We start from the raw sequence: 19,965 nt of genomic DNA on the forward strand, positions 1-19,965 counted from the left end.
TGTTCAGATCAACACCTCAAGAACTAATAATCGACTCAAAAGCCAAAAGTCCTGACGTGTACTAAAGTTGAAACGTATTGGGAACTCCAATTTGCTTGAAAAGTAGTTTTCTAACTCAGAGAATGTTAAAGATATCAAATTTTCAAATCAAATTTTATAAACCAAACAATGTAGTTGTGATTGAATTATTAATAAGTGTTAATTAGCATGCTTATTCATATTGGTGACATACCATTTAATTTGCAAATTTAATTTAAAAATATATTAGTATACAAACGTCACTGCTGACCTCCATTATACAAATGGCGTTTATCTTGACCAAGCTAACTAAACTAGACGAAATCATAGTATCTATACATTCTGTGAAAAATCACAGATCTAATAAAACCAAAGAATATAATGTTTGAAAAGAATGCTAGAAACTTAGACTTAGGGAATATTGCTAGATTTCTAATGCTACCAACACATTATAAATTGGCATGGACTATTTTTCTAATTTGGATTCATAAATATAGAAATTTAAAATTTTAGTGTGGATAAAAAACTTGAAATTTGGGACCACCCATTTTCAAATTTAAATTTCATGTAAATAGTGTTAGGAGTATTAAGATCCAATGGTTATGAAATGGACAAATGTCAAAAGATTATGAAGTTAGTTAAGTTGGTTATATTGTTACTTAGAGTGTAAGCTACCAAATGCTATTATATATAGCTTGTAACAAATCATTGTAACTGATATGAAAAGATACTACAATTCTCAACAGATTCTTCCCTCTAATCTCTCAATCTTCTACTTCTATCTCTATCTCTTTCTTCTTTCTTGCTTCTGTATAACCTTCTTCTTCAATAACCTCTAATGGTTTACAAATAGAAACACAAAATGCAATAGAAAGACAGAATGCAGATAGAGGGATCAAATAAAGGATTTCATGAATATAAAAGCACGCCCTAGACCAAATGCAGCTAGGCCAAGGAAAGAGAGGCTAAAATAGTTAAGAAACATGTCTTCGTCATCCCCAAACCCAGATGCCAGTAAGAAGCATTTTGCGCTGATTGCCGGAGTCAGTCACGGAGCACGGTGCTGGTATAAGTTATCAGCTCTACTAACCTCTGCAGGTTACGATGTCACAGCCCTTGGCCTAGCAGCATGTGGGGTCCACCCAGAAGAGGTTATATGTATAATCACGCTCTAGTATCGTGCAGAGGAGCTATCTATTACAACTGGTTGGCTAACATTGTTCGTTTTCTCTGTATTTCTTGATCGGTGATTTATTAATTAATTAAAAGGATTTAAAACTAGCATTATCCTTGTTGAGATTCTGTCCTTTAGGGTGTATTCATGATGAAATAAAACTCGCCAATGAGAAATATGGGTCAGTTCGTAAAGTGTTTATTGTGTGCGATCTGTTGGCAGAGGTGGATGGTCAATGAAAATCCGCCGAATGAAGTGCAGGTGATAAATGGTACTGAACACATTGTAATGTTCTCTAAACCGCAGGAGTTCTCCTACCTCCAGGCGATTGCTGAAAACTAAATATTCATAAGAAATGATCGAGTGTAATTTCTAGCTAGTAACGAGCTGTGTGATAGGGTTTTTATCACCAACAAAAGTAGGGATAAAAACACTTAAAATACTTACAAGAGTACAAGGTAATTGTAGTATAGTCGGCTCTAGTAAGGTTGTTCTCCACAAGGATTTAATTAATAATTTATGTTAAACCAATCTCAACCTCTTTGATTGGTAGGCGGGCTGCCTAAGCCCTCTACTTAAGATACATTCATAAGGGGAATTTTTAAGTTGCCGTGCTTTTGTTAGGCCAACTACTCTACCATAAGCTACTTTTTGAGAAAAAAAATGTGATTTTGTTTAAAATAATAAAAACGAATTTAATAGAAATAATTAAATAAATTGGCAAAATAAAATAAACTAAAAACAACGGTTTTTCAAAACTAAATTGTAAAAGCACTAGAGTTCTGTCGTTACCTTAACAATCTTACGTAGTTTTTCTAATTACTTATGACTTATACATGCATATTTAAAGGTTAGGTTTTCCTAAAGTATGCCTACTTTGACCCCAACAAAGAGTGTATATCAAACATGCAACCATCTGTGGTATTCAGATCAAATCTAAACATGCATGATTCATGAATACTACTATGAACCCATTTATTAGTGTCGCTATGATAACCGATAAGAAACGCACATTACTGTCAGATATTAAGGAAAATCTGACATAAAATGGATGCAATGGCGGATATAATAAGCGATAGAATTGCCAACGTCAGGAAATGAATTTTCCGACAAAAAATATTCTAAAACCAATAGAAATTGTGTTGGATATAACCGATAAAAAATATATTAATAATGAATAAATAAGAGTATTCTCTATCGAATAAAACCGACAAAAAATACTCTAAAATGAACAGAACTTGTGTCAAATATAACTGACGGAAAATTTATTAATAATGAAAAAATATGAACATTCTCTGTCGGATAAAACAATCAGAAAATATATTAATAATAAAAAAAATACATACCACTTTCTGAATTATTTCTGTCCCTTTCAAGTTGGTCTTCCCTGCATTCACTGCATTTTCCAACTTTAAGACGTGCAACGTTCCTCTAAGGTACACCATATCCAGAATGAATTTGGAATCTACGCGTATTATTCTACTCTACGCATTGACAATTCACACCCCAGAAATATAATTAAGGTACTCAATGAGGTAGAAGTTTCACTACTAAATCGTCACTAAATCGTCAAAAGAACAGCCCAACTCAAGAACACCAAACGGTTGGGAACTACTTGCAACATACAGTACTAACTGGATAAGAAAAAACCCTCAACATCACATAATTTATTTCAGAAATTAAACAACTCATCCCCATGAACTGAAGAAGAATCATCTCTTTCTACTGTTTAACTTCGGTTTTCTTCTTCTGCCGGAGACGGTCCAAACCACTGTTGGCCTCTCCCTAAAAAACAAAAGAAAGCACAAGAAATCAGAGCAGAACAGATGGAATGCCAAATTGCAAATAACCGATAAGAAATTATAAGAGGATGCTAATTACCGTTGAAGAACAACTGAAAACCTAATAAAACAAAACCTAAGTAACCCAACATCAGAATCATGGGGAAAATTCATACTTAGGATTAAAAAAGTTTGGATATAACTATATGCTACACTGGGTTTTTCGAGTTTGACTGTGGGCGTCAACATGTTTTTTTTTTTTTTTTTTTTTTAGAGGTCGCACTTGGTGTGATGGTAAGTGCCTTCGCCCATGAGCGGTAGGTCTCGGGTTCGAGACTTGGGAGCAGCCTCTCCATAAATGGGGGTAAGGCTAGCCGACATTTACCTCTCCCAGACCCTGCGTAAAGCGGGAGCCTTGTACACTGGGTATGACCTTTTTTTAGTAATTGAACAACTTCCAATACTTCGGTAGCAATTGTAACCAGATGTAATAAAGAAAATGATACCTGAATAAAAAGTGGTTGTTTCAGCATAGTTCAGGATCTATGACCGCAGCAACAGTCATCGTGTGATTTGTATGTTATTTTCCTCGTGGGTTTCGAATGCTGCCTCTCAAGTCATCTACTTTGTAATAATAATACAGCTTAGAATGCAGATAGTCGGTCACAAATGAAAACTAGCTTTCACATTAAACTCATCCAACAAAAGTTTAGACAAGATCTTGAACTATCCCATACATTGATCACGTTATCAATGTTGTTGAGACCACGAATCCGAAAAAAGGCAAAGAAACTATAAAGGAACAGCTACAAATTCTGAATGAAGAAATGCTTATGCTTGGAATCATAGGTTGGTAATTCCTATACCTCAATATTGCTGGGAGAGTAAGGAAACTGATGTTGGGTCTCCAGACCATAACAAGTAACAATGCAGCAGTTCCTAACATTCGTCGAAGATATCAGAAACTGAATTGTGACAATAATGATGATAACAATATTTTCGAGGGAAAATATAACGGCAGACTCATAGGAAAGAAGTGGAGTCTTTAAAAAGGTCGTACCCAGTGCACAAGGCTCCCGCTTTACGCAGGGTCTGGGAGAGGTGAATGTCGGCTAGCCTTACCCCCATTTATGGAGAGGCTGCTCCCAAGTCTCGAACCCGAGACCTACTGCTCATGGGCGAAGGCACTTGCCATCGCACCAAGTGCGACCTCTAAGTGGAGTCTTTGCAATGATAAAAAATGGAAGCCACCACATTTCAAACAAAAAGAAGAAAAACAGACAACTCAAATACAAAACCACATACCATATGAAGTAACTGCAAAAGGTACGCGAACAATATGCTTCAACTTCTGGCTGAAACTATAATAACCCTACAAAACAATGTGCATCTCGTCTTTCACAAATCAAGTAAGCAGCACTAAACAACACGATTTAGCATCCCGCTGAATCAAATACAAGTGGACAAGTATTTGATTCAGCGGGATGCAAATACTAGTGGACAAGACTACAAAAGAACTGGACTTTAGTTAGCCGTACCGATTTAATATCTATTCAATTCTGAGATGTTGGGGCAGATTAATCCACCAATATAACCAAAATTATCGGTTCAAAGGATTTATTAGCAACTGGAAAATTTCCATCTGCGCATAATGCCGGTCCTATCCTAGATAATCGATATCCGAGTAAACTAAAAGGTTACCTGTAAGCGAATTTTCTGAACCTGGGACACCAGATACTGCTGAAAAATGCCTGAAAGAAGTTGAAAGATTAAATTTTGATGCGAAAACACGAAAAGTCTCTAAATTTGAAGACTGCCCAGATAAAAAAAAATCACAGATACCTGTGACTACCAGAAGAAGGACGTTGCAGCTGCAGAGCAATTGGGGTATCAAATCGTCTATGGCCTGAAATATCCACGGAGCCGCGACGGCCACGGCAGAGTAACCGGCGAGTATGATTAAGTAGAAAACACTTCCGAAGAGGTTCCTCGACTTCCGGTGGCCGAACAGCGGAGCCTCGTGCATGATATCCACAAACCTGAAAGGTGAAGCGCCGAAATCATCGGCGGGGATTTGGAATCGGGCGGCGGAAAACGATGGCATTGGCGAGTTGTGTGTGGGAATTGGAGGGAGATTGAGGAGGAAGACTTACAGTGCGTTGTCCTCCGGCGATGTTGACGGCAGAGAACCTTGCCGTTCTCTCTCTGTTGACATTTTTAGACATGGATTTTCGGTTCTGTGTATTTGCGAACTGCGATCTCTGCTTTCAAGTTTCAGTTTTGGAAGGAGAGTTCAGTCTCAGACTCGGAACTCCCCAGAGCTTTGCTAATACTTTTGTTTATTAATTATATAAAATTGCACAAATGGGGCCTGAAGTTTTCTTCTTTTATGTATCTATCCTTTAACAAACAAATATTTACACTTAACAACCCCAAATTTGGGTTTTTTTTACAATATGGAATTTCAATCTAATTTTCATCCACAATTCCGTCAAATATAAGCTCGTGACTTGCATGAGGAATCATTTTCGGATGCATTCTTGCTAGTTCACAAACCAATGAACCCCTTCATAGGCTCATATTTTTGAGGTGTTTTTATAGAAGAGAAGTGAGTTTGGCACTGCCAATAAATCTACATTCATTTCTCTCATCGTTTTCTAGTTTTAGTACTTAATAAATTGAAAGAGAATAACAACACAAGAGAAATGTAAAATGAAAAAATGAGAATAAAACTAATTATGGTCAATTGGTTTCAAGTTTAGGCTGTAAATGGTAAAAATATTATGAGAATAAAACAAGAGTGAAAAAATAAAAATGTCGTTTGCGCAACTTAATATTGGGCCGAAAGAGGAGGCCAAGTTTTCAGATGGGCAATCTTATATGGAAAAGGCCGGTGACATAATCTCCAACTCAAAGCCACCACTGGATCACTGATAAACCCTAAGGCAGTGACCTCACAACTTCATAAAAAATGAGCCAAATTCCAGGATTTCATCTTCTTCCTCCATTTCTGGTTGCTGGGTTTTCCTCCATTTCTTCGTTTTCGTAGCCCTCCGACTAATCTCACCACAAAAAGGCCTAAAGCCCCGATAAAGCTCCGGTTTGCTATGCTGACATTTCTGGGTTTTTCTTCATATCCATGAAGACCCAGGATCCCAATCCGAATTCCGGCCGACCCGTGAGAAAATCCGGCCAATCAACCGGAACCCAGAACAGGATTTTCATTGAAAACATCTACGAGAGCAGAGCTGAGCCGCGTGATGGCGCGGCGGTGCAGATGACCCTCCTGTTCTTCACAGCCCGTCCGACCTTCTGGGTTCGAGCCTCCAAGATCGCCATTTCTCATTTCCACAGCCTCGCCCACGGCGGAGCTCGGCCGCGCCCGCTTTACGACTTTGAGGTAACGTCAAACCCAGAGGTTTGGTTTGTAAAAGTTGTTTGCACTCTGTTTCTTCGCTCGCATTCGTTGGATTTGGGTTATCTTAGTAAGAACCTTTCGCCTTCGATTGCTTTTGAGGTTATTAAGCGGTTGAACAATCCGAAATTGGGGTTGAAATTCTTTGAGCTCAGTAGGGTTAGTCTGAGTGTTAAGCATAGTGTATGGACTTACAATTTTCTTTTGAGGTCTCTGTGTCAAATGGGGCTTCAAGATTCTGCTAAATTGGTGTTTGATTACATGAGGAGTGACGGGCATACACCCGATGATTCGGTTGTAGAACTCTTGGTGTCGTCGTATGCGCAGATGGGCAAGTTGGATGATGCTGAGAAGTTTCTTAATGAGGCTCATTGTGGTGAGATTAGATTGCCTCCTTTCGTGTACAATAACTTGTTCAATGTGTTGGTTAAACAGAATAAAGTAGATGAGGCTGTTTGCTTGTTTAGAAAGCATATGGGGTCGCATGGTTGCCCGGATAACTGGACTTTCAATATTCTAATTCGAGGTTTATGCAGAGTTGGAGAAATTGACAAGGCTTTTGAGTTGTTCAGTGATATGGGGAGTTCTGGTTGCTACCCCGATATAGTTACATATAACACACTAATTAGTGGACTTTGTAGGGCTAATGAGGTAGATAGGGGATTTCAATTACTTAAAGAGGTTCAATCAAGAATCGAACTTTCACCTGATGTTATAACTTTTACGTCAGTCATATCAGGATATTGCAAGTTGGGTAAGATGGAGGAGGCCTCTGTTCTTTTTGATGAGATGATTAATGCCGGAGTTAGACCAACTTCTGTTACTTTCAATGCAATGATTGATGGATTTGGTAAGACTGGCAACATGGGTTCTGCACTTGCTATGCATCAGAAAATGCTCTTTCATGGTTATCATTCAGACGTTTTTACCTTCACTTCCCTAATTGATGGCCATTGTCGAGCTGGGAAACTGAGTCAGGGACTAAAGCTTTGGCAGGAGATGAATGGGAAAAATGTGTCTCCAAGTGCGTATACTTTCTCTGTCCTTATTAATGCTTTGTGCAAGGAGAGTAGACTACATGAAGCACGTGATTTCTTGAGGCAATTAAAGTGGAGTAATGTGGTTCCGAAACCTTTTATATATAACCCTGTGATAGATGGATTCTGTAAGGCTGGCAATGTTGATGAGGCAAACGCCATTGTGGCAGAGATGGAAGAGAAGAGATGCAGCCCTGATAAAGTGACATTTACCATTCTCATACTCGGGAATTGTATGAAAGGGAGGATGTCCGAGGCAATTAGCAATTTTAAAAAGATGTTGGCAATTGGTTGTGCCCCAGACAGCATCACCGTAAACTCTTTGACATCTTGTCTCATGAAGGCTGGGATGCCTAATGAAGCCCATCACATTAAGCAAATTGCATATAATGACCTCAATTCGGGCATGTCACCTTCAGGAAGAACTGATCATATGAAAGCAAATGCACAAATTCCAGTGGCTGTTTGATTGAAGCTCTACCACAAAAGTGGAATTGGAATACTTCTTCCAGTGGTTGGAGGAGGTCCTTTCACGCGCAATGGTGAATCAAGTACCAAATGGAGCATGCTCTGTGACACAAATGGGTCGAAAACCAGTAAGTACTTTGCCCGTGTTCATTTTGAGTTGGGAGTCGAGACTGTATATTTGCCTTGTCATACCAGTTTTGCTCAATGATATAATTCCTCAATAGGCTGTCCCTTGCACTCAACATGGTTATGCTTGTCCATGTTCCGGCGTTTCAGCCACAATGCATCTGGTATCATGGCAAGGCAGAGGGAGTTGGGAGGGAGCAATTACAGAACTTCATAAACTCGGCAAATCGCTTCGAATCATATAAGTTTTTTTGTGCATACTTGTTCATGTTAATCACTTCATAAGCGTTTTGCTCGTTTCTTTATATGTTGCTGGCTTACCACGATTCTTCCAAGTTATAAAAATCATTGCCACAATCCTTGCTTTACTGCGTTACAGAGAAATTGATGTGCATGAATTCCATTCCATTTCATTGATGATGCTACTTTTACAAAATTATCGGTTGGCCAAATTACACTGTTGGTCCCTGTAATTAGAACGATTTTCCAATTTAGTCGTGTGATTTGTCTACTTCTTCAAATGTAGTCCCAAACACTAACCTCGTTCAAGTTGAAGATGGAAATTTTGACGTTTCGGCACGTGCATCTATGCAACCATTTTCGAAATTTGACATTGTTTTTATACATGAATGAGTATGGAATTATATTCCCTTTTTTGTCTTCCATACGTTTGCCAGAACATTGGCACATAACTATGATGGGTTGCTCAGTGGTTGGGGGCGAATTTTGGTCTTGTATTTCACATGGCACATTCCATATTCAATTCCTGGCACTTGTGAATCACGTGATAGTGGCTACGAATTATCGTGGCGAAACTATCAACTGATCTCTTTTTTTTTGAATAAAAAATAAGAAGTTCTCATGACACATGGAATGAAAAAATTATTGTGAGTTTTACGTTATATTATAATTTATGACTTCCTTTATTTCAAATAAAGCAGGCTAATTGATCTCATAACCTGTTTTTCGTTTTGTATCTTGATTTATAGAGAATTTAAAAAAGGACCTTTTGTTGCTTACATTACAATGTCCGAAAACAAATCGAGTCTTCTAACTTATTTGTGCATCAAGATAGAAACATTACAATCGGCCACTGAACAACGACCCTTTCGTTCACCTTCAAACTGGAAACCCTACTGCAACAGAACATCTCCCAGCTCGAAACAACGATGAATTTCGTTTACATATCCACAACCAAGGCCGCCGTTTCTCTCGACAGACTTACGCGACAACGGGGTACGATGCGCATGTTGCAACACCTGCAATCCAGATCAGTGAAATGAATAAGAAGCTGCACCTCAGTTTCCAGTCAAAAACATATCTCGCATTTATTAGTTTAGCAATCCGAAAAACTTACCACACATGTTCTTCCCGTACTCCATCTTGAAGTAGCCATTGTCCCCCCAGCTTTGTCCCCAAGAGTTCTTGATGAGCCAGAACGGGACGCCGTCTTCCACTCCGTACCCAACTGCAAGAACTGCATGGTTCACATCCTGCAAACATAACACCAGATTAGGATAACATTTTGCTTAATTTTGAAAACACATATAGATTAAGAGTAATGATCAGAAGTTAAACTCACCATGGAACTGCTGCCGCATGTGTCACTGGTGTAAACTCCCGACTTGTAAAACCGGAAACTTTGGACGACCTGAAACGCCACGCTGACCGGCCGCACAAATGCAACGGCATGCTTCAATTCTTCTTCAGCACCCTGCATAATTTTCCACATAACATTACAAGCTGCCCCTTGAAATTTAAAGCATGTCAATTGTCAAAAGTGCTTATAAGCTCTGCTTTTCAGTCCCATTACGCTTACCAGGGTGATATTGACAGAGTCGACGACATGGACGCCAACATTTTCCGACGAAAATTTGCAAGCACCGTCTACTCCAACGTAGGGATACGCAGCCTCAGTGTCAAGACCCCCGTTATACTTAATGTACTCAAATGCTTGAGATGGCAGCCCACCATTGCAGCCGTTGTTGTTGAAATCTCCGGCACAATCCACAAGCTGCTGCTCGGAGAGGGAGATTTGCTTTCCAAATGCCTGCACATACGCTGCCTCGAGAGCTCCAGTGGTGCTGCAGCAGCCATATATTAGTGTCAAACATTTGAAGTACACGATAATTAGTAGGCCTTAATTTACAATTTTCATTCGATGATGATCGAAAATACTCAAGCTAGAATATAAACCTGAATGTCCAGCAAGATCCACAGTGACCTTGATCTTTAACCGGGGTCACTATGCCTTCTTCTTTCCAGTTTTTCTGTACATACACACAGAGGAACAGTCAATATTAATTTCATACCGATTTACTGCGTAATCGGGGCTTCTCTTACATTTTCCATGTCTTAATATAAAGTTGAGAAAACTATTATATTGCAGTAGCAAACGACTACTTGATTTAGCGTCACTCAGTCTCCACTTGATTAGAAAATATCATGCGTTTAAATCTCATGAACGAAAAACTTATTTACCGACTCAGGGAGAACGGCATCAGTGAGCTTGTGGTTGCCCTTTGTGGTGGCAGAGCAGTTCTGAGCAGCTCCCAACCTGTGCCTCGCGAACTCTTCCCAGCTCCAATCAGCAAACCCTGTGGTAGTGATCCGTCAACCGTATCAATTCAATCATAGTTAGTAAATTCGCGTATAATACTTAATTACACAGAAACTATGAGTATTTTATGGGAAACTAATTCGAACGATAAATTTACAACTTTCAATTGCTACACTAATCAAAATCAAATAACATTTACAACAGATTGATCAAATGCGGAAAAATGATTCATTTCAACGATTTGAAATTTATAAATTCATTATTTCAGTCAATTTCCAATCTTTTTTCTCTAAATTTGAACCAGATGCATCAATAACTCAGTATAATCCAACCCAAAAACAAAATAAATAGGATTTTTCTAAATGTTAGAAAAGGGAAAAAAAAAACAGAGCGACAGACATTCCTCCGATCCTCGCAAAAGAGAGCCTTTTCGACTTGGGTCGCTCTTTTTCTAAATTAAAAAAAAAAAAAAAAAAACGAAAGAACAGAGCGACAGAAATGAAAAAGGTTGACTTACGATTAACAGCAAGAGTGTAAGACAAGCCCTTCCTGTTGGTGGATCGAATCAGCTTCTTATTCTCCAAGAAAATCTCATATCGCAGCTTCATCTCCTCCGCGCTCTCGTACTTCTTCCCGTACCTGATTGTTACCAAAACCAAAGAAAAACTAGTCAGTTAACCGGACGGCGGTGATCACTGATCAGGGACGAACTGCTTCGTGCGGGTCCGCTGTCCCACCTGTGAGCGAAACTGGCGAACGAGACGACGTGGCGGGAGCTGCCGAGGACTTGGACGACTTGCTCCTCCAGGTCACGGAGAGAGTCGGACACCAACCGGATTGGGTTGGACTCATCGAAGCTCGACGCTGCCACCCCGCAGCTGATCGCCGCCAGGACCAAGGCAGCGGACAAGAACAGCATCAGCCGCGCCATGTTTTTGCTGATATGTCGGAGTGGGGAGAAGATCGATGGAGATTCTGCTGCTTGAATATTGGTGAGCGGGAGGCCTGGGTGCTATGCAGTTCACAGATTGGGCTTCTTATTAGACCAACCTGACCAATCAGCAGTCGCCACGTTGCGTATACGTATGTTTTTACTGGAATTTTCTTTGGACCTGGCTTCTCTGTCTTTCTAGTTCTCATACACTCTCATCCTCTCATATTTTGTACGGTCACAGTTAAGTCACGTCAATATTTTATATTGATTTTTTTATAAAGATAATAAGACAAAAATAAATAGTGATATAAAATGTTTATGTGGCTTAACATGACTCGCACAAATAGGAATGGATGAGAATGTATGGGAATTGGAAGGGCAGAGAAGCCAAATCCATTTTCTTTGGCATGGTTTTGACTTTTAGGGTTTAGGACTTTAGGGTTCCGTTGTCGATGACGTACGGCGTGACCTGAAAAGGTATTTGAACCGTTTCGGTTATCATCGACACCAAAGGCATTTTCCTTTTCTTTCTCTTTCCATATTGTTTTTCTCTTGAGTGTACGTTTTGTGATGCAATAGTCGTGAATATTGCAGCAAAACTTGATTAATAATCGCGATCCATGATATAAACTCGTGATCTTTTTTAATGTAAAATCTAAAAGTGTTTAATATTGTTTATCAAAATTAACCAACTCTTTGAGGGTGCGTTTGTTGCGCCGGACTGTCTTGGACTGGACTAGCTGCCGGGACTAAGCTGGACTGGCTTAGACTGGACTAAGCTGGACTAACTTAGTGAAGCGTTTGGTGCAGTCTCGGACTAAGAAGCAGGATAAGAAAAACAGTACTGTTCACCAGATTTGTGTTTGCTTAGACTAGGACTACAAATTTTTGCCATTGTGTAATAGAGTAATGCTACAAATCTCATGATATGGGTTAATTGGAGCATATTTTTACCATGTATATTATGAATCTTAAAAAAAATTGACAATTGTTTTGTTTCTATTACCTGCTAATAGAATTGGGTTTAATTTACAAATGTAACTTGATTTAAACTCTATCACCCAACAGAAGAAAAATAATAGTGGTCAATACATGCAACTTCAACAAATACAAGTACATAAGATCTCCATAATTTAGAAAATCCTAGTTAACATTAGTTAACAATAGCCAAAATAGATCTCCATAATTTACAAAATGGCTAGTTAACATAAGGCAAAATACTAGTGCAAAGCTAAGTTATAAGTCATAACATAAGATTGTATGATTAATAAAATACATCCATGTTAACGTTAATAAAATACATCCATGTTAACATTAGCAAAAATCCTCATCCGCTTGCGTTGTCGCTTAGAAGCCTTTGGACGAACACTTTCTTGAGTTCCGGTTTGATTGCCCTGAACACTCCCACATTTTTTGGTTTATCCAAAATAAGAGACAATGCATCAATTTGATCCATAGGAGAGAGACCCATTGCTTCAAGTTCATTAGCTATGTCAGTATGATCTGCAGTACCTTGAACTAAAGCTTCAGTTACCATTTGCATCCTCTTCCCACTTTCAACATAAAAATCTTTCAGTCCACTGATAATTGCCTCGGTTCCATCACTTGAACTTCCCACAGCTCTTTTCCTCTTTCTTTGGCTATTTTCAGATGGGGTGCTTTGTTGGCTTTGTTGGTTCATTGAAGAAACAAAATTATCACCTCCAATATCACTTTCACCAACATGATCATGACTTTGTTCCTCCACCATTTGAGCAGGGGTTTCGGCTACATTACCCGTAGCCCGATCTTTTCCAAATATATATGCAAATCTATCAAACAGTGGAAAAGGCTTGCTTCTCCATCCATCGGCTTCTTTATTTCTCTAAGATTATATCAACATAGCAAAACTAAAATTTAGCATGCGTAACAAATATAGGAGCAAGAATATAACTAATGCATAAATAAAATAGGATATGAACCTGCACATAAGTTTGCCATGCGTCATCACTGTCAACTTCAACGCACTTTTTGACATCATTCCATGCAAATCCACTTGTGTTTATCATGTCAACGACCATACTATATGTTTTTTTCCATTTCTTCAACTTGGACTCAATATGTGGATTTGCCTTTATATTTGAATGAGGACATAAAACATTGACAGCTTTTGCTATTTCAACCAAAGTACCTTGTTTGAAAGCACCGGTGTCACACCGTTGCTTCCGAGCAACAAAATCCTCAAGAACTCCTAGTAATACTTCTTCCTCAAATGCTTCCCATTTACGCCTTCTTCCTTTTGGCTCTTGAGTAGCATTCAAAATATTTTCGTTATCCATACCTAAACAAAAAATATTTTAATGAAGGAAAATACCATACAAATAATCAATTTGCATAATATCCAATCAACTTGCATAATATCCAATCAACTTGCATAATATCCAATTAATTTGCATATCATCCAATCATTGTGCTAATATCTAACAAATGCATGATAAAAAGGAATACTAAAATAAAATGTTATCATTAAAACATATAGCTAGTTCGGTTGCTGGTTCCTAATTGCTCTCCACTCATTATACATTTCCTGAGCCATATCATTCCTCATTGCAGTCCACTGGTCCGATGATTGAACACTACCAACATATTCACCTTCTTCTGTATTTTGTCCATCTTCTATTATTGGCAAATTCTCCATTGGATCTACTGACATCTCTTGCCTAATAAGATTGTGTAGTAGGCAACAAGCGGTAATTATTCGACCTTGTGTCCTTATCGGATAGAAAGATGGACTCCTTAGTATCGACCACCTTCCTTTTAGCAAGCCAAAACAGCGTTCAATTACATTCCTTGCCTTAGAATGCTTCATGTTAAAATATTCTTCCTTATTAGAAGGTGTTCGTCCCTCCCATTCAGATAAATGATAAGGTATTCCTCTATAGGGTGCAAGGAATCCTTCACCATTTGTATAACCACCATCTACAAGGTAATAACAACCTAATGAAAAAAAAAAACAGACCTTATTAGTGTTTTGTAGTTGACAAACAGAACCAAACCTAACTTAGAAAGTTGAGACTAAGTAATAGTCTTACCCGCTGGTACCTTAAAACCATTAGGCCTACTAATTGCATCATGTAGCACTCTAGAGTCTGATGCGGAACCCTCCCACCCCGGAAACACATATATGAACTGCATATCTCCTGAACACACACCTAACACATTAGTTGCGACTCGACCCTTTCTTGTTCGGTATCTTGGTTTGTCAATTTCAGGTACATGCACATCAATGTGTGTTCCATCCAATGCTCCCAAGCAATTCTTAAAAATAAAAAATAAAAAACTTTTTGTTAATTTATACAAAGGGAATGAAGAGTTAAAGCTTAGGGAAAATGAAAAATACTTCTCATCATACCTTAAAACATCGCCATCTAGCATCTGTAGAATCAATAGGCACAGGCTGGGGGACTTTTAGTAGGATACCTTGTAATCGCAAAATTCCTTGCAATACGCTATTGAAATACCTACTTATAGTCTCTCCCGACCTATAAAATCTACCGCCAACACTACGATTCTTAGTATGATGTGCTAATATTTGTAAAGTCATACACACCTGTTCCTCTACAGACACCAAACCATCAGTTTTTACCCTCCCATCTTGACGAAGTAAGTCGCATAATATGCCAAAAGTCCTTCTATCCATTCTCAATTCGTTAACACATTCAGTATCAGTATTCCCTATTATACCATTCAGATAACACAAACTAATCTCTCGTCTAATAAGTGAACGGTTAGTCAATGTGGGTCGTTCAACATGTCTCTGTTTGCCACGTAGTATCATCACCACAAGAATCGTACAAATACAAATTGTCTCCAAATAAGACATCTCTAACAATAAGATCAATAAAAGCTTCCTTCGATCCATATCTATCCAAACAAAAAAAAAAACAAAAAACAAATTAACTAAATCATTAACCCGAGGCAACAAATATACATATGGCGTTGAAAAAAAAAAGTTATCATTAACCCGAGGCAACAAATATACATATGGCGTTGAAAAAAAAAAGTTTCATTAACCCGAGGCAACAAATATACAGGTGGCGTTGAAAAAAAAAATTTCATTAACCCGAGGCAACAAATATACAGGTGGCGTTGAAAAAAAAAAATTCATTAACCCGAGGCATCATATTCAAAATGTTCTACTCTTATACATCTATAAACATGTGTCTAAGAACACTAGTATGAGGATTGCTATCATTGCTAGGCATTGCATGTGAAAAGGGAAATTAAAGGACACCTGTAATGCAGTAGCCTTAGCCTTAGCCTTCCGTTTATGCTCCTCTTCTCTGCAACCAACAACCACAACAAATTGCAATTCAGCATCAACCCCACACAATACAAAACATTCACATTGTATACACAGTACATACATACACACTGCAAACACAGTACATACATACACACACTACATACACTGCATACACTACACACACACTACATACACTACACACACACACACACTGCATACACTACCACACACACCCTGCAAGTACACACACAGTGCATACATACATACACACACTGCATACACCCTGCATACATACACACTGCATACACAGTACACAAACACACACACTGCATACACCTTGCACACACAGTACACACACACTGCACACACACACACTGCATACACACTCATTCACACACACACACTGCACACACACACACTGCACACACACTCACACTCACACTCACTCACACTCACACACAAACACAGTCACACACACACACACACGGGGACAGAGTGCAACACACTCTTACCCTCACACACACACACACACACTGCACACACACACTGCACACACACACACACACTGCACACACACTCACACTCACACTGCACACACCGCACACACACTCACACTCACACACACTCACATTCACACTCACTCACACTCACTTACACTCACACACAAACACAGTCACACACACACACACACGGGGACAAAGTGCAACACACTCTTACCCTCACACACACACACACACACACACACACACACTGCATACACACTCATTCACACACACACTGCACACACACACACTGCTTACACACTCACACACACACTGCACACACACACACTGCACACACACTCACACTCACACTCACACACACACGGGGACAAAGTGCAACACACTCTTACCCTCACACACACACACTGCACACACACACTGCATACACACACACACTGCATACACAGTCATTCACACACACATTGCATACACACTCATTCACACACACTGCACACACACACACACACTGCATACACACTCACACACACACACACTGCACACACATACTGCACACACACACACACACACTGCATACACACTCATTCACACACACACTGCATACAGCTTGATTCACACACACACTGCATACACACACACACTGCACACACACTCACACTCACACTCACACTTACACTCACACTCACCCACAAACACAGTCACACACACACACACACGGGGACAGAATGCAACACACTAACACACACACACTGCATACACACACACACACTGCATACACACACACACTGCACACACACTCACACTCACACTCACTCACACTCACTCACACTCACACTCACTCACACTCACACTCACTCACACTCACACTTACACTCACACTCACTCACACTCACACCCACTCACACTCACACTCACACTCACACACACACACACACACACACACTGTCACACACACACACACACGGGGACAGAGTGCAACAAACACACACACTGCATACACCTTGCACTCACTCACACTCACACTCACTCACACTCACTCACACTCACACTCACTCACACTCACACTTACACTCACACACACACACACTGTCACACACACACACACACGGGGACAGAGTGCAACACACTCTTACCCTCACACACACACACACACACACACACACACACACACACACTGCACACACACACTGCACACACACACTGCATACACACACACTGCATACACACTCATTCACACACACACTGCATACACACTCATTCACACACACACTGCACACACACACACACTGCATACACACTCATTCACACACACACTGCATACACACTCATTCACACACACACTGCACACACACACACACTGCATACACACTCATTCACACACACACTGCACACACACACACTGCACACACACCTAAATCAAATAACTCAACAATGTTTTGTAATAACTCACACTGCACAATCGAAATCAACAATTGACTGGTTAAGAAATTAAAATCTAAAAGCTACAGACCCTAGAAAACCAGAATCAAAAGATATACAAACTTATCCCACAGAATCAACCATTAATCGAAGGCCAGAGCAACAGCAAGCTATGTTTTGTAATAACACACACACACTGCTTTATGAAAACCCCAAATTCCAAATTTCTAATGTCAATTTCAAACCCCAAAGTCCAAGCTTTATGAAAACCCCAATTTCTAATCTCAATTTCACCTAAATATCAAAACCCTAAAATTTGTTCAACTGCAGAATCAAATAAAGCTCAAACCCAAAACAAATACGCCCAAATCGACGAAAAAAATCCGCCCAAATCGACCCAAATCGACGAAAAAATTCGAACAATCGAAGCTTACCAGACAACTGGAGGCAGATGAGGGCGAGCAGATCTGTTACGTGAAGACGAGGGAGCGGACGACGAGAGGAACAGATGAGGAGCAGGATGCAGATGAGGGCGACCAGGATGCAGCTGACGGCGAGCAGGACGCAGAGATGAGGATGAGGAGGACGACGTGAGGGAGGAGGTCTTACGAATCCGGACGTTTTTTGGGTGGTTCGCTAAGAACTGCTAGCGAAGGGTTTAATCCGTGCGAGTCGGATCTAATCCCATTAAACCTAATCCTTGCCCCTACCAAACATCAGACTACAATACCAATTAGTGTAGTCTAGTCCAGTCCCCCCTAAGAAGGTCAAACAAACACGCCCTGAATGATTTAGCATATTGGATTAGGTCCCTAACTTGCAAAACCGACACGGTTGGATCAAACGAGGAATTTACTTGGTGAGAATCCAGTGTAATGTCCAATCAAGTTTTGTTGGACAATGTGTCTAATTCTTTGACATCATACAACCCAAACACGTGTTAATTTTCATCTAAATAAAATAGGTGATCATATCAGATTTGATTCTAATCGTTTGATATTTCATTTATTTTCGTTGTTAAAATCGACTTTTTCATCCAACTCTATCATTAGGTTGGACTGGTTTGAATCGTACGCTCTTATAAGATTGAATAAGATACAATAATTCAATTTACGCTTGATCGAGTGTGATTGCCTAAATTTTACTGATTTTGAATCGATGAAACCACTATAGTAGAGATTCAATGGCAAACTGTATTTACAAATTTACAAAACAAAACAATCATGAGAAAACGATCTTGTTATCCCTAACACTATATGAACCGAATATACTCATTTCACAATATTTCAGTTTGTGGTGATGACTTTTCCTAGCTACGTACTCACGCTACTCCTAATAATCGAACCACATATATTCTTTTGTTTTTTTTTTTTTTTTTTTTTGTCATTGTTGGACTCAACAGCCATCACCATTTTGTCATCTTCAAAGAAAAAAAATCCTCGAATCCACTATTTATTTATTCATCCATGGAAAATGCTGCATTATAAAATGGAATAAAAACAGAAGATAGAACGAGATATGGAACACTATGAAAATGATGTTCAACAAAATAAACCAAGAAAAGATGGAAATGTCAATAAGAATTGGTCCCACTGCAGAAAGGAATCCATGTCTAAGATAAGATTCTAAGGAAGAAAAAATCAACTTGTATGGTTGGTGATGAATGAAAAGAACATGTTAATTAAGCTTAGAACTTACGCAACTTGATTTTAACGTGTTTATTATACAAATAATATTGAGGAAGTGGAGAATCAAATTGGAAATTTCAAGTACAAATTGTAAAAATAAATTTTTTTTAATTAACTGAACTCAGCAGTGTTGTATGATTTTCAAATAAAGAACATAACTACACAAATAATATGTCATTCGAATGATGGAGAAACTTGATTTTAAAATGAAATAACAGTTTGGTCATGCATGATGTATCTTAATTTCAATGTTGGCTGCGAAAGGATACACTACATGTAACGAGACATATTTCGACCATCTCATTATTGTCAGGACAACAAATCGAGTAAGTGCTATACAATGAGAGATTTGTAGCTTAATTAGTTTAGAGCGCTTATTCAATTATTCTTGTATTTGAGTTATTATGTTCAAATCCCTCGCCTTCACCTCTAATATCACTTTTATAAAAAGAAAAAGAAAAAAAGAAAAGAAAAGAAAGAGTCACAAAGGCGGCATATCATGAAGGAAAAGTGATTGACATATAGATGTTTCATTCGACAAAGAAAATATATATATATAT

General features: G+C 39.0%; 4 protein-coding genes across 7 annotated transcripts; 1 reads left to right on the forward strand and 3 right to left on the reverse strand.

The window, feature by feature from the left end:
* Positions 1-2,705: 2,705 nt before the first annotated feature.
* Positions 2,706-5,287, reverse strand: LOC103451106 (protein FIP1-like). Of its 3 annotated transcripts, XR_003766964.2 has the most exons (7): positions 5,127-5,287; positions 4,816-5,012; positions 4,675-4,724; positions 4,279-4,345; positions 3,840-3,912; positions 3,480-3,594; positions 2,706-2,977 (listed from the first exon to the last, which is right to left on the reverse strand). XR_003766964.2 is itself a non-coding variant. In XM_029089014.2 (6 exons), exons 1-6 carry the CDS (start codon positions 5,186-5,188, stop codon positions 2,905-2,907), a joined length of 522 nt encoding a protein of 173 aa, XP_028944847.1. In that variant the 5' UTR covers positions 5,189-5,287; the 3' UTR covers positions 2,706-2,904. The 3 variants fall into 3 exon arrangements, 2 of the variants coding, with proteins under 2 accessions (XP_028944847.1, XP_028944850.1); XM_029089014.2 differs by lacking the exon at positions 3,480-3,594; XM_029089017.2 differs by lacking the exons at positions 3,480-3,594; positions 3,840-3,912.
* Positions 5,288-5,880: 593 nt separating this feature from the next.
* On the forward strand, positions 5,881-8,376 carry LOC103451116 (pentatricopeptide repeat-containing protein At2g06000-like). Its single transcript, XM_070807204.1, has 2 exons — positions 5,881-8,021; positions 8,118-8,376. Exon 1 carries the CDS (start codon positions 6,113-6,115, stop codon positions 7,892-7,894), a length of 1,782 nt encoding a protein of 593 aa, XP_070663305.1. The 5' UTR covers positions 5,881-6,112; the 3' UTR covers positions 7,895-8,021; positions 8,118-8,376.
* Positions 8,377-8,965: 589 nt separating this feature from the next.
* On the reverse strand, positions 8,966-11,860 carry LOC103451125 (thiol protease aleurain-like). Its single transcript, XM_029089025.2, has 8 exons — positions 11,317-11,860; positions 11,097-11,218; positions 10,501-10,616; positions 10,216-10,289; positions 9,839-10,103; positions 9,602-9,733; positions 9,377-9,512; positions 8,966-9,278 (listed from the first exon to the last, which is right to left on the reverse strand). The coding sequence occupies exons 1-8, from the start codon at positions 11,508-11,510 to the stop codon at positions 9,241-9,243; spliced, it is 1,077 nt and encodes a 358-aa protein (XP_028944858.1). The 5' UTR covers positions 11,511-11,860; the 3' UTR covers positions 8,966-9,240.
* Positions 11,861-12,642: 782 nt separating this feature from the next.
* On the reverse strand, positions 12,643-18,495 carry LOC139189020 (protein ANTAGONIST OF LIKE HETEROCHROMATIN PROTEIN 1-like). Of its 2 annotated transcripts, XM_070807219.1 has the most exons (5): positions 18,152-18,495; positions 15,787-15,835; positions 14,905-15,416; positions 14,585-14,810; positions 13,903-14,489 (listed from the first exon to the last, which is right to left on the reverse strand). In XM_070807219.1, exons 3-5 carry the CDS (start codon positions 15,412-15,414, stop codon positions 14,032-14,034), a joined length of 1,194 nt encoding a protein of 397 aa, XP_070663320.1. In that variant the 5' UTR covers positions 15,415-15,416; positions 15,787-15,835; positions 18,152-18,495; the 3' UTR covers positions 13,903-14,031. The 2 variants fall into 2 exon arrangements, with proteins under 2 accessions (XP_070663327.1, XP_070663320.1); XM_070807226.1 differs by lacking the exons at positions 13,903-14,489; positions 14,585-14,810; positions 14,905-15,416 and adding exons at positions 12,643-13,377; positions 13,475-13,833.
* Between the last annotated feature and the right edge of the window lie 1,470 nt (positions 18,496-19,965).

This window comes from Malus domestica, chromosome 02, assembly GCF_042453785.1.
Source record: "Malus domestica chromosome 02, GDT2T_hap1".
Lineage (NCBI taxonomy): Eukaryota > Viridiplantae > Streptophyta > Magnoliopsida > Rosales > Rosaceae > Malus > Malus domestica.

Bases quoted from the DNA above. Each gene is read 5' to 3' on its own strand.
- LOC103451106 (XM_029089014.2), bottom strand. From the start codon at position 5,188: ATGTCAACAGAGAGAGAACGGCAAGGTTCTCTGCCGTCAACATCGCCG. The intron at 4,725-4,815 runs GTATCTGTGATT...AACTTCTTTCAG, and splicing joins CCTTCTTCTGGTAGTCACAG to GCATTTTTCAGCAGTATCTG. The intron at 3,913-4,278 runs GTATGTGGTTTT...GACGAATGTTAG, and splicing joins TTTTGCAGTTACTTCATATG to GAACTGCTGCATTGTTACTT.
- LOC103451116 (XM_070807204.1), top strand. From the start codon at position 6,113: ATGAAGACCCAGGATCCCAATCCGAATTCCGGCCGACCCGTGAGAAAA.
- LOC103451125 (XM_029089025.2), bottom strand. From the start codon at position 11,510: ATGGCGCGGCTGATGCTGTTCTTGTCCGCTGCCTTGGTCCTGGCGGCG. The intron at 10,617-11,096 runs GTAAGTCAACCT...TCACTACCACAG, and splicing joins TTACACTCTTGCTGTTAATC to GGTTTGCTGATTGGAGCTGG. The intron at 9,513-9,601 runs GTGAGTTTAACT...TTATGTTTGCAG, and splicing joins CATGCGGCAGCAGTTCCATG to GATGTGAACCATGCAGTTCT.
- LOC139189020 (XM_070807219.1), bottom strand. From the start codon at position 15,414: ATGGATCGAAGGAAGCTTTTATTGATCTTATTGTTAGAGATGTCTTAT. The intron at 14,811-14,904 runs GTATGATGAGAA...TTTATTTTTAAG, and splicing joins CTAGATGGCGATGTTTTAAG to AATTGCTTGGGAGCATTGGA. The intron at 14,490-14,584 runs GTAAGACTATTA...TTTTTTCATTAG, and splicing joins TGGTTTTAAGGTACCAGCGG to GTTGTTATTACCTTGTAGAT.